A 13,193-nucleotide genomic window follows, 5' to 3' on the forward strand; every position below is an offset into this window, starting at 1 on the left:
AATCTGCCATGTTAACAAGCTACTAACATTACAAAGCAGAGTGACACTGTATCATCAGAAGCGGTGGAGAGATCTCAGTAGCAGACCCTTGCACATTAAAAGACCGTTTTCAGCAGTATAGAACAATTTCCCCAACACTCCTTGTCTCATAAGTCACCAGATCTATATAGCCAAATGTTTAACTTCAGACTTGTGATTAATGGTTGGGTCTGTAACAATCTGACTGTGCGTCGCCCTATGGTTCACCATCATCTTTTCTGTCACTGCCTTCTACCAAGACTTGGCAGCATAGGCAGCAATTAAAGCACACTGGAAAGCCTTTAAATATTTGCTAGCACATCAAGCAATTATGGTTAGTTTAAATATCACTTAGAATGAAGAAATGGGCAAGTTATGCTATACTAAGTATTTTCTTTCTTTTAAGCGTAGTCCGCAATTTGATCACTGAGAGAGTGCTTTAAATATCATTGGATGTTACAATTTATAGAGTGATTGGTGATGTGATCAAAATAGGATGAGAAATGAGACAAGAAATGTGTGAACATAGTGCCCAAACCGTAAACCTTTTTAACATTTTAAGAACAAACAATTTAAAAATATTTTTGAATGATTTCTGTACATTTAAAATGATGACAAAACCCCCACAAAATTAAAAGCAACATGCATGAAAAAGACACCCAGCTTTGGCACACACATACACACACACACACACACACACATTCATCCTGGATTCAACTGCAGAACAGTATAAAAGTCTTAAAGACTTCACAGAAAAACAAATATAAAGAAGTATTTGAAGTATTAATGTGACCCACATCTATCAAGGAAAAAAGTGAGAAAATAGTCCAGTTTTTCTTTTTCCATCAACGCCCTTTCCTGGACTCAGTGGGAGCCCAGTTAATGTGGAAACGTGGTGATCCACCAGGTCAGAATATGAATTTACTCCAAATATTTCACAGCGTTGCGTCCAGTGTATCATATGAACTCTCAGAACCGCACACACAAAACAATCTAAAGGAGGTTTACTCACTATATCAGAATAAACTCTGCTGACAGCTGTCAGGCTGTGATATCAATCTGGCAGAAGGCAGACAAATAAGAAACACATGTCAGCATTTGTAACTGTGATTACTCCTAAGTTAAGTTACATTTTTGGAAAAGTATAATGTGATATGCTGTTATTGATGGCACAAATGCCGTGCGTAAAAGCCGCGCGTAAAGGCTTTAGGGTTTCAGAGCCAAGCGCTGAAGTTAATGTGTCCCGTAATATTAGCTTCACATTTAAACAACTTAATAATTTGCAGTAAAATAGTGATAGTTCACATGAATGTGTATGTTATTCCGCTGATTGCTCACTAAAATATGTGGAGGACACATTTTTCGCCAATTACGCGTATTTGTGTCAAGAAATCAACCCTGTCAATCTCTCGCTGACCACACCTGGATGGCAGACATCGCCCAGTACCAAGGAGACTAAAAGAGCATCGCCTCTTGATGATCGGTTCCAGGAATAACATTATCATCATCCTCAGCATGGATTGAGTTTGATTACTATCTAGTAGCTAATTAAAGATTATGGTGAGTTTTTAAGGGAGCAGCACTGAAAACAAGGTGGCAAAGCAACATTAGATATATATGGACAGACCGAATGCTTAATTAGGAAGTTTAACAAGCTCAGTTCTTATGATAGTTGATTGCCAGGGTCGCTTGGACGCGCTCCGCTGCGCGGGATGCCCCGGAATTGGCACAGTTTTTGTGGAGTCTGGTTGGATAAGGCATCTTACCTGCTCTGACATTGGCGGCTTGTAGAATGAAAATGAACGTGATTGCAGCGGTTAACGTTGAATCCCATAGCCAGAGTTTCGTTTTCCACCTGGTGGTCCACCTTTTCATTTCCATTGCTGAGCACCCGCTGCTGTACAGAAATCGGGTGACTTTGGATCAAATTCGGTCCCGTCCACAATCCACAAGGAGGTTGTGCTTATACTACAGCGCCATGTGTGAACGTATCGCCTCTCACAGACTGGGCCCGACAGATGTGCTCCCCCCTTAAGCCCAGCTGTCAGACTGATGGTGAAGGGATTTCATGGAAAACGCACGAGCTCGTCCCTGCGCCTTGGGCAGTCAGGAGGCTGGCCGAAAACACAAAGACCGAACCCACTAAAAGATACTGACGCTGGAAAAACCTCCGTTCATCAAATCACCGTTGTCTCTGGACCCGCCCCCTTCTGAAGGAAAAGTTTCCCATCGGAAAATCCTTTTTTTTTTTTTTGAAGGATGCAGATTGACACAAAAACTACTGCACCAAACTAAGTCCAACACACCTGATGCGTATTTGGAGTTGTGTTGGGCTAGTGGTGTCAATTACAGGTCTCATTAAAGCCCAAGAATGTGAAATGAATCCATGCAGCATCTGTAATGGACAACAGACAAATGGAAGCCGAAACTAACCAAATTAAATGTTTCTCAAGACTTAAATTGCTCCTGGATTTTTTGGGGGACATCAATAATCCTCAGGCTTGACAAACATGTATTAAATATGGACTCTTCCTCTTGAGTTTGTTTTCCCTGCGAGGCAATTAAAGGCATGGTCATGTTTTATAAAAAGGCAGACATTAGATACTTAGCAGATACTTTGTGTGAAGTATCTCCAGGTATGGGTCAGTAAGTATTTGGATATGTGTGACTGTACTAAGTAAATAGATGCCTGGACTTCATTTCAATGATGTCATAGGTGGCTTCTCTTAGTAGTAGTTAAACTCTCGTGTGTGCCAAACTGTGCTATGATTTATTAGAACCATACAATCTTTAAGCATTTAAATAAATAAATGGTATAATTAATTTCATGTGACTGGAGCTCTGTAAATCCATTGTTATTTTCTCTTGGCCTCCGAACATCTCTGTGTAAGAGAAGATGACTCCATCCATCCTCTTCATCCATCATCTCACCCACAGCCACTTTATCCACCTTGCAGCGGGTCATGGGTGTTGCTGGAGCCAATCCCAGTTGACTACGGATGAGAGGCGGGGTACAACCGCATCGGCAGCTCATCACAGCTCATCGGAATTTAGGTGATTTGAATATAAAATGCGTTATTATGACAAACATAGCATATTAATAGGTATTCTGCCAAACACTGCCAAAACCAAAGATATACAATAGCTTACGGTAACGGAAGTGAAGGTAAAAACACGCCGGAGATACATAAACACGCAACAGCGGGGAGGCAAATTAACCTTGTATGCACCAACAATGAAAAGTAAAGTTGAATCCCAGTTGATTTTCCTGACCTCATTCTGGCTCAGATCCAGAAGACATTTTGCATGATAGTGCATATCGGATTCCTTTATGACTGTGTTTTGCGGTGAGTGGATTAAATGAATATTTTACCCATCTTCAGGTTATTTTTCATTAAGATCCATCCAGCGGTTTTTCCGTAATCCTGCTCCTCCTTGCCCGAGCGATGCTCTGATGGACAATATGAATTGTTTGAGTAATTTGTTCACAACCCAATGTGAAAACCTTGTGCTTGCTCAGCAGATGGATTTGTTCTTTTTTTTTATTCCGTCATTCCATTTCAACTTGTTCGGCAGAAAACAGCGGAACCTCTTGTCCATGTTGCTTCCTGGGACTGTGGCCCAAAATGTTTAATTTGACAAGCCCTCCTTGCACTGGTAGAACGTTAAGCTGTACAAAACCAAAGTCTCCAGGTTTCCTTTGAAACACCCCACAAAATGGGGCAGCATGCTCCACACTAACTCTTGTTTCCTGGGATGGTCTACAATTTTCAGGGAGTCTTGTCTTTAGAGCAGGCGCCTTTGTAGTTGAGACCGTATAATTACAACTGATGCATTTACTGCCAATGTGTACCAAGTTGACATTGTATAATTATGCTATAATAAGTCTCTGCTCAAACATGGACCAACCAAGAGCAGCTATGAAAACAAAAAATGTCTTGAAACTACTGCCCAGGGGGCTGGCTCTTTTCAGAACTCATCTTTTAATCTGAATCATTTCAAGTCTCAGATTAAAGTTCTTCTTGCTGTTCCCCACAAAGAGCAGACGGACACATATCTTTGTTGTTTTAGAGTCATTTCAGCACAGGGCATTTTTTACTTTCAGAATAAATAACTAAGCAGCATGTCTCGATAGTATTGTGATAAGAAATGCTCACGAAACACGAGGAAACATCCAAAAATATTTATGTTGCTTTTGTTTTCTTTTTTCCCCTCACACATACATTAAAGGTAACCATGAAAGCTGAATGGGAGAGAGAAAAATCCAGAGGGCTTTCAAAGTAACTTCACTGAACACATGTCTCTGCTTGGATGACGGCTCATCTCGTCATTTTTCGTGCATGAAGAACAAAGTTGATTCCAAGTCGTCTGAGCTCAGACATCCTCAACTCAGTCACAAGTACTGTAGCTGTAACCTCAAGAAGCCGTTGATTCTAGGCATTATCCACCAAGTAGCCCATGCATGGCTGGCGGAGGGGGCATACTAGACAGACTACATAAATACTGAGTGGAATGCATGCTTGTAGGGCATGCTTATTACGCATGCATGCATGCATGTGGTGCACAGATAGCATTACCTGGCTGGAATGTCAAGACCATACCACAGTGTAATACAATTGTCATGACTTATCTGTTAACATACAATCATTGTAACCCATGTCAATCAGTTAATTCACAGAATAATTATATAAACTAAAGTAGAATGACTTTCAATATTGTTCACACACGAAACAAAGCAATATCTTTAAGTTTACCTGTCTTGGGCTCCTTTGTGTAATTGCTTATTTCCCAGCCCATGTTTTGTCCTTTCAAAATGTTTTCACGGCATGCTATTACTTCCAGAGGGCGAACCGACCAACTAATAAACGAACAAACAGTTGTATGTGAAAACATTACCTCCTCAGTCAGGGAAACAATAAACCCAAACTGCTCATTATATTGGGTATAAATCCAGGAGAAAGTAATTGACACATTTCCAAATTAATTTTACAATCCAATTCTTCTCTGTATAGTGTGAACACTTTCCTCTGTATATATAGCAATAAAAGAACACATAAAAACATTTATTTAAAAAGTGTAAATGATTGCGACACATGTGATTAAAAAGGGAAACTGTTCTTGTGCCTGATGGAACAACGGCTGTGCTGGCTAACGCGATCTCTGGAAGAGCAGTTGTGTAATCTAAATAAAATGGGTGACAAAGGATGTTTTAGCGATCAGCCCGCAGCAGAATCAAGTGGCTGAAGAGCAGGGGCTGTGTTTCCTTGTTGAGAACTGGAGGCCAAAGATCCGTCAACAACGGTGCGCTAGATAATGATAGCATCAAGTGTTTGAGTGCTTACCGCTTTTTTGCATCATTGACTGCTGATTCAGGAAGACTCTGTCAGTGCATCTATATCGGTTTCACTCGGAAAGTACCGGCACAATTTTCACCCCCCTAAAAATCTAACTTATCAGCTGGATCCAAATGTTCTGATCTGCCAAAATCTCATGCTGCCAATTAATGTAGGTCAAAATGTCAGGACTTGACAAAGGCTTTCAGGTTAATTGACAGGATTGGTGAATCAGAGGGAAATTAGCCCGATTCCCATCACAACACTGAATGAATGAATGAAGCTCTTCACGAGAAGCAGATGCTGGTGTTTGATTAAAAACCATAAATCTTTAACTGATAATGCGAGAGGAAATGTCACAAGGTTTTTACAAGTATTAAATTACATGGGAAAACCTCCAATAGCTGTTGAGACTAAATATACTAAAGCACAAATCTTCATGGTGGCACAAGAGGAAAAATCAGGGACTTGCCAGACAGCAGGATTTATCCTCTGGGGACCATGAGTTTCTGTAATAAGGGTCATGATAGTGATACAATAGTTACAATGTTTTAGTTGGGACTGGAGCGGAGTTTGTTATTACATAAATGATAAGAGGAGTGTTGACAGCATAAACAATGGAATATGACGGCATATGTGCTGGTAAAAGGCAAAATTCTCGACAGGCAGGTCTGTATAATTTAAAAGCTAGACATCACCTTTCATCTTATTTTTGGGGTGTGAACGCTTTCCTCCGAGCAGTGAACTTTTGAGTTAACTGGAGCGGCCTGTAATAATCTAATCTTGTCCCAAGCATCTATTTCATGAACCAAAGTCTCCTTGAGCCCCGTCTCCAGTCGTCAGCAGTCAAGGCTGACAGCAGGCAGATAGTGACTGACACCAAATGCTTTGCAAACTGCAGACCAACAGACCAAAGCTATTGCTAAGTCACGTCCTGTTATCGTACTTTTGAAAAGAAAATTCAGGATGTTGAGTGCCCGGTTTACACACTGCCTTGAGGCGTCTTCAGCTTGAAACTACAACAGCAAATGAGGGCGATAGTATCTAGAAGAGACAAAACAGATCGAGCCAAAGATGAAAGACGAAAGCTGGAAATAAAGGCAACCTGGCAGATGAAGACGCACGGCCTAAACGCTGAAGACACTTGAACTCATGAACCTCATTGGATTTGGAGCTCTTTGGGAGTTGCTGCCTTTGTAAGCCAGGAATGTTTCTCATTACTCGTGTTGTGTATGCCGTGGTCACGCATAAACCTCTGCATAATTTTCAATGCACTGCTTAAGAACTATTTTTTGCTCTTTGCATTTTGTTTTCAGGAGACTGAGAGTCACATCCAGCGCTTTCTTGCATGTGAAGCTGAGGAGCCATCCTGGGATACGAATGCTTCCAGCAACAGTTGTATTGATTTGATCCCACTCTAACTGATTTTTTAGGACGGAGGGAAGATTGATTTTCCTAATCAATCATAAGAGACCTGAAGTTTGTCAGCAGTTGATTCCGGCCTGTGTAAAACCAGTGTCATCAAATGGGTTCATAGGTTTGGACTCAAGGTATGCAAATCCTGGCATCTAACCCAATAACGATCAGCACATTTCTTGTTCCTCAGGAAACACTAAAAATGATCAGAAACTGGGGGGGAAAGAAACTGTTCCATTATATTGTTCGAGGTTGGTGAGAATGTTTTAACATTCAGGCAGACAATTATTCTTTCCACTGTTTTGTTGAGGATTGTCCAGCTACTAAGGCAGAAGTGAGTCTATGCTGAGTTTAAGTGTGTTGCTTTTTTTTGCGGTGCAACGTCTGCTGGGTCATTTTCCTGCTGCAGGTATATTCCTTCTGACATCTTAATGAGTGAGCATGCAAAAAGACATTCAGCCATAAGAAAAACAAAAACCTCTGGCGAGCCAACCAGTCATCAGGCTTTGAGCCAAACTAACTCAAATGCATACAGACATATTTACCAAGTCATGCTGTGTCCTGAACTGCGTTTTTGAATTTGGCTAATTTTAACTTTCTATTTAGGCCACCTTAAATCATTTTCAGTGCGTACTCCTGAGCCAATATCTATTTAAATTCCCAATGTTTTCCAAATGAGCCTGAACACCTGCTTTTACTTGTTTTTCTTATAAATGGGTAGCCAAACTTTTGTTACGTAGCTAAAAAAAGGAGAAAACTATTGCAAAAAAAAAAATGAAACCAAATGCAACAATAAATCAGCATCGCAATCTCAGCTATCTTGAGAAAAACTGGCCAATGAAAACCTGAACTGGCTTCAGGAATTCCATTGTTGACGTTCACCGCTTTTGTCTTGTGTGCTGCAACCACAACTGGATGGATTGGCATTCAATCACATTGCCACTGGTGACAGTGAATCTTTTTGACTTGTCTGATCCATTTTTCCTCCACTACCACCTGCAGGTAATTCATTTTTTTTTGTCCAGTGAAATATCTTAACATTTCCTTGATGATTTGCCATGAAATATTCCACAGCCATTTCTTGTTCTTATAAGATTAATCAGACTAATTTTGAGGACCATGGTCTTTTTCTTTTGTGGCACAATGAGGTTTACATTTGTAGTTTGTACAAACATCTGCCCTTACATTTTAATCTAGATTAAGATTAAGATGATATTTTATTGTCATTATGTTTTTTTACACTTTTTATACTGCAAACACACAACAAAATTCGATTTTCACCCTAGTACAAGGGCCCAACCAATCTAGAGCCACCAACAAGCCAGCATTTTGATTTTTCCAGGACTTTGGTCTGTATTTGTGAGATTGGTTTGTGGTTTCCTTCGAGCTCAGTCAAGATAAGAAGCAGAGAAACAAAGGATTGTCTGGCAGACTGCGGCAAAAAGTGAACATCCTAGATAGCTGAATGCAGATTTAGAAGTGTGAGAAATGAGTATGAATGACTTATGTTATGGATTACACTTCATTTCAAACAGGGCAAGAGTGAAAAAAGTATATCATCATGTTGACAATAAGATATCACAAAGTTCGCATGTCAGCTGTTCTTGGTTTCATATTTATGTAAATCGAAATATAAGGTCTTTAACTTTGGTGAATTTCCATCCCAATTATCCCGACATAGTTAGTCATGTTGTGTGAAATCACCTGATATAAGAATGAACAAGATCCAGCTCAAAGCCGTAATCTTACTATGTTTGTAATCAGTTATTTAGGGATCAGTACATTATGCTTATTTGAATGTTTTAACTGTACGTGAAGTAGATTTCTTCATCAGCTCCTATGGTTTATAAAAAATATTTTTTTTTTCAAGGAAGTCCAAAGATATGCCGATATGTTGAAATTAATTAAACATGTGGCTCACAGACAATGTCACCATACCTCAAAATTGCTCAAATACAAACCACATTGATTTAATCCCTTAATTAGGCCTTTGTGTGCTCCCACAGAAGACTAAAGACAGAACTATGGCTGGAGACATGGAAGAACAGATGAAATAAATTATGGAGAATGGCACTCTTTTTTTTTAATCACAAAAGAATAAGCACATGAATGGGTCATTGATTTATACTTACATTGAGGCTCTGACTATAATTTCCATTGATGGCATTACAACAATGCTGTTCTTTAATGAAGACAATGTGGTGAATGAGTAATTTGGTGTATGCTTCATAGACATGATTCATGAGAAGGGGTTTTTTTTGTTACCAATGTTTAAGCTCACACTCGCAGTGGAAACAGTAAAGCAGTAGCTCTCCATTTTTCATGTTCATCGCCTCCTACGGTTTATGGATTGGGTGAGTTCCAATGTGGTGGTTTTGCACGGAGCAGCATGGAGGCGCTCCCTCAGTGCTGCTAAGCTGTGGTGCCGATGCATCCCACCAGTCAAAACCCATCATCCTGAACGGCAGAGCTTGAGTGGAAAAGCATTGGAGAAAGTGTTTTACTGTGCTATTTTGTTTCTTTGCTATTTGAAAATTGCAAGTGAAACCTTTGCCAGCTGATTATTCGGTAACGTCAAGTTAATATTGCGACACAGTTTTTCAGCAGATTGTATTATTCTTTGTTGATTTGAAGATAGTAATTTGTAAAATTTTGGAAGTACACATCCTGTAATTTGAGGGCCTCAGGGCCTCACAGAGCAAACACAATAATTGGAATACAAGTCAGACGTGGGAGACAATAGTAATAATAGTAGTAAGAGCAGGTGAGCAATGATGTAAGCGGTTTGATGATGAGAAGATGGGTCATAGGTGTGTCTGCTCTGCTCTGCTGATCCGTCCACTGCCAACAGAGAGAACAGATGTATACATCTTCCTATTTATTCATCAAAAGTTTCGATACGTTTTGGATTCAGGACCATATATTTGAGTGGCCTGGGTCGCATTTGAAAAAATTGGATCTGTGTCGTTCAGACTGTCATGAAAAGAATCGATTCCCTTCTGTGCAGAGTTTGATATTCTCCACGTGTCTGCATGGGTTCTCTCTCGGTTCTCTGGGTACCTTCTATCTTCAAAACATGCAGCTTAAATGAATTGGTCACTCCAAATTGTCCGTATATGTGAGCATGTATGGTTCTTTGTATGTCTTGTCTTTTTTGTGACCACATGAAAAGCTGGTGCTACACCAACTCCAGTTGCATTCCATTTCATACATCCATTATCGCCACTTTAAAGACTTTTCATCTTTGTTTCAACCCATCCGTCACTATTTAAATTCGGCTTTTAATTAGAGCACCTGCACAGCGCATAAGTTTGCTCGCCTCAACAACTGGCTGTGAAAGATGCGGGAGAATAAAAGGCTCCTGGGTGGAGCTGCAATAACATGAAAGGCCATTAAAATATGTTCATACTAATGATGATTCATTGCCTTTTCTGTTGGAGGCACTTTCACTTCCTTCATTTTGCAGTGTGTACGGGTCATATTTGGGGTTGGAATGCCATAAAAAAAATAAGTGCCAAGCAATGTTGCAGAAAAACATTATGGGTGCTGCAGTTTAGTGGAGCCCTAGTTGCTAATATAATAGAGTATTGTGTATGTTGGGGATGAGGGTAGTATGTGCATGAATGCTAACTGCCTGTCCACCCATAAGCAGAGCAGCATGTCTGGAATCACTTAAACAGAGTGAGAACACATTCCTGCATGTGGAATTATTCCTCCCAATAGGATGGTCATTGTTTCCTAAGACAGCTTTGCTTTCAAGACAACTTTGCTTTCACTATGATTCAGGTGGCATTTTTTCCGATGTATTTCATTTTTTACTGTCAGTTATAGAGGTCAGAGCAAAAATGCCAGATGGGAATCCAGGAGGAAGCTTGTGATGCTTCTGAATGCGAGATTGTGAACAATGACCTAGTGTGGTGAGCCTGAGAAAATAGCATTCACTTGTATGTAATAATCAATCTCACTGGTTCCTATTTAAAACTTTTACAGTGTGATCCCATGGGAATGTCTTTTTTTTTTGAGTACTTTATTTATCCCCTGGATGGGGAATTCTCGGCATTTAACGCTGCGGAGCAAACCTCAATACACCCAGGGAGCAAGTTGGAGTTGAGTATCTTCCTCATAGATACATCAGCATGCAGACTGGGGCTTGAACCACCTACCTTCTGATAAGTGGACGATGCTCCTCCTAACCCTGAGCTGTGCCTTTTGGCATTCGGTGATTCTCTCCTTTCAGTAAAAAAGAAATTGATGTGAAGATCAGTTCAAATAAACTACAGTGTTGATATATACCCTCATAAATTCACTCCAGGTTTCAGTGAGAGCATCCATGATAATCCGAACTCTGCAGTAATTCAGGAGCATCATTTGAATAACAAAAATACAATAAAAATAAATAATTATTCAAAGCTACTTTCACAAAACATTAGAGCTCTGTGTCTAAGAGGTATGGTACATGAGCAGTGAGTCATCCCAGCCAAATGTATGGCTGGGATGAGGAGAGGCTGTAAGCCACATAGTTGCCTGTGGTGAAGGCCACTGCACAGGCAGAACTGGAATAGAAGTTTATTACTGGCCACCAAGTCAAGCCCTGCTCACCAAATTGATACCTTGGAACAAATATAACGTAGAAAATCACATATACCCATAAACTGTGATGAAAATGTACACCCACACATGAATATTCTTGTGGAGGCAGAAGCGAACGGGCAGCACAGACATACGCACACACTGAGTTGAAGGCTATACTTTGAATGCTCCTGTTTAGTTGTAAGTGGGTGAGAAATGTGGCCACATCACGCAATCTCAAAAGAAAAAGTTGAAAATGTTCAGTGAGGAGAAAAGTGTAATTGAGATTTGTGCAAAAACATTTTGCAGTAAAATATTAAACGGGCAAATATTTTATTCATTGTCTATTTATGTGCATTTGTTATGTCCCATCGTCTTACTATTTTAATAGCACTATACGACACAATAACATTCTTTATAAATTGTCAATGAACACAGGACACAACTTCTAAATGTTGAGTTCACAATGTTAAATGTAGCCCGTGATGTGCGCACACACACACACACACACCCTTTCAGGTTGCAATGATTAAATCTGTGGACACAAAACTACTTACGTTCCCTCTGGCTTGATGAGGTGAACTTAATTTGAAACTTCGGGGGGTTTAAAATTGCTGGTTTGTTTGCTGATGTGTTTAACTTTCCTTCTGCAAATCCTTAGAGAGACCTCTTGTGTTAGAAACGTAAAAGTGCGCGTACAGGCATAAAGCATAGTGATAATGATGCATGATGGTCCTCAGTCACTGCAGTGTGTTTGGGGATGAGCAGATAATGGACAGAAAATAGACACCGTGGGATATATTGGACAGCCTGAATCTCTATCAGATGAAAAACTCACAACTCGGGTGGCTCTCATTCGTCTTGGTTAGATGTGTGTATTTCCAGAATACCTGATGGGAAATTCTCCAAAATTAACTTCCTGAATATTCTACAGGTCGTCTGGGTCTACATCACCTTTTTTTAATATATATTCAAATGCTTATCTTGACAACTTTCCCACTCTGGCGTGCATTTGTCACTACATTATAGAATTTTAGAAATCAAAGGTACAGAAAACCAGTGAAAGACTCGAGAATGTACAAGGACTAGAAACATTGATGGAAGCCAAGGTTTATTAAATTGCAAAGTAATGTAAAATGCAAAGTAGTGCTTGTCAAACAGTGGGAGTGAGAGCGTTTCCAGTGATCGCCATGAAAGTAAGTTCATTCTTCAAGTGGTGGCTGTTATTTTGCATGATGGTTTTTTTTCTGTTGTCCCGCCTTCTCTGCCTGGTCTCTTTGACATGATCATAGTGAGAGATGTAAAGTCACAAATCTTGCACTGCAATAAACCAGTGCATCATTGTCCAGACTGGAGTTTTCCATGAATGCACTTTGCTGATATGTATTGTGCTGTATTATTCCAAGCTTTTTTCACCACCACCCTCCTCCTCTTACCTGCTTCCTCTGAGTTTTGTTATTGTGGATAATACATGGATATAAAAGGAAAATAAGTCAAATATGAAGGAATATTATCACATTCTCTCTAAAATGACAAGACTAACTTTACTGACTGACCCACCTTCTCTCAGCCCAACACATACTGCATGTGAGCATTTCTCCATGCCAGCGCCGTTCAGAAAGGTAGTGCTTGGCTACTGTTGTGGCAGTAAGAAAAGAGAAGCAGTCAGTCAAAGACAGAAACTTGGACTCGTTTGACTAAACTAAATTCAAGTCAAATCTGGAGCAAACTTACAACTGCTGCTGAGTGTGTTGATGCAAAAGCTCATTAGTGCACGTTCAGGTCTGTCTCTCTTCTTGCCAACTGCACAACCTGTAATTATTCTCCGAGTTCAAGCCCGAGACCTACAGCATTGCG

The 13,193-nt window shown here is 40.1% G+C and overlaps 1 protein-coding gene across 1 annotated transcript in view; it reads right to left on the reverse strand.

Moving 5' to 3' along the window:
- LOC137904485 (collagen alpha-1(XI) chain-like) overlaps window positions 1-1,899 on the reverse strand; it is a 66,546-nt gene extending 64,647 nt beyond the window's left edge. Inside the window, exon 1 of the mRNA XM_068748671.1 lies at window positions 1,785-1,899. Coding sequence (XP_068604772.1) covers window positions 1,785-1,899 — 115 coding nt within the window. The remainder of the gene's footprint in view (window positions 1-1,784) is intronic.
- Between the last annotated feature and the right edge of the window lie 11,294 nt (window positions 1,900-13,193).

This window comes from Brachionichthys hirsutus, chromosome 15, assembly GCF_040956055.1.
Source record: "Brachionichthys hirsutus isolate HB-005 chromosome 15, CSIRO-AGI_Bhir_v1, whole genome shotgun sequence".
In the NCBI taxonomy this organism is placed as follows: domain Eukaryota; kingdom Metazoa; phylum Chordata; class Actinopteri; order Lophiiformes; family Brachionichthyidae; genus Brachionichthys; species Brachionichthys hirsutus.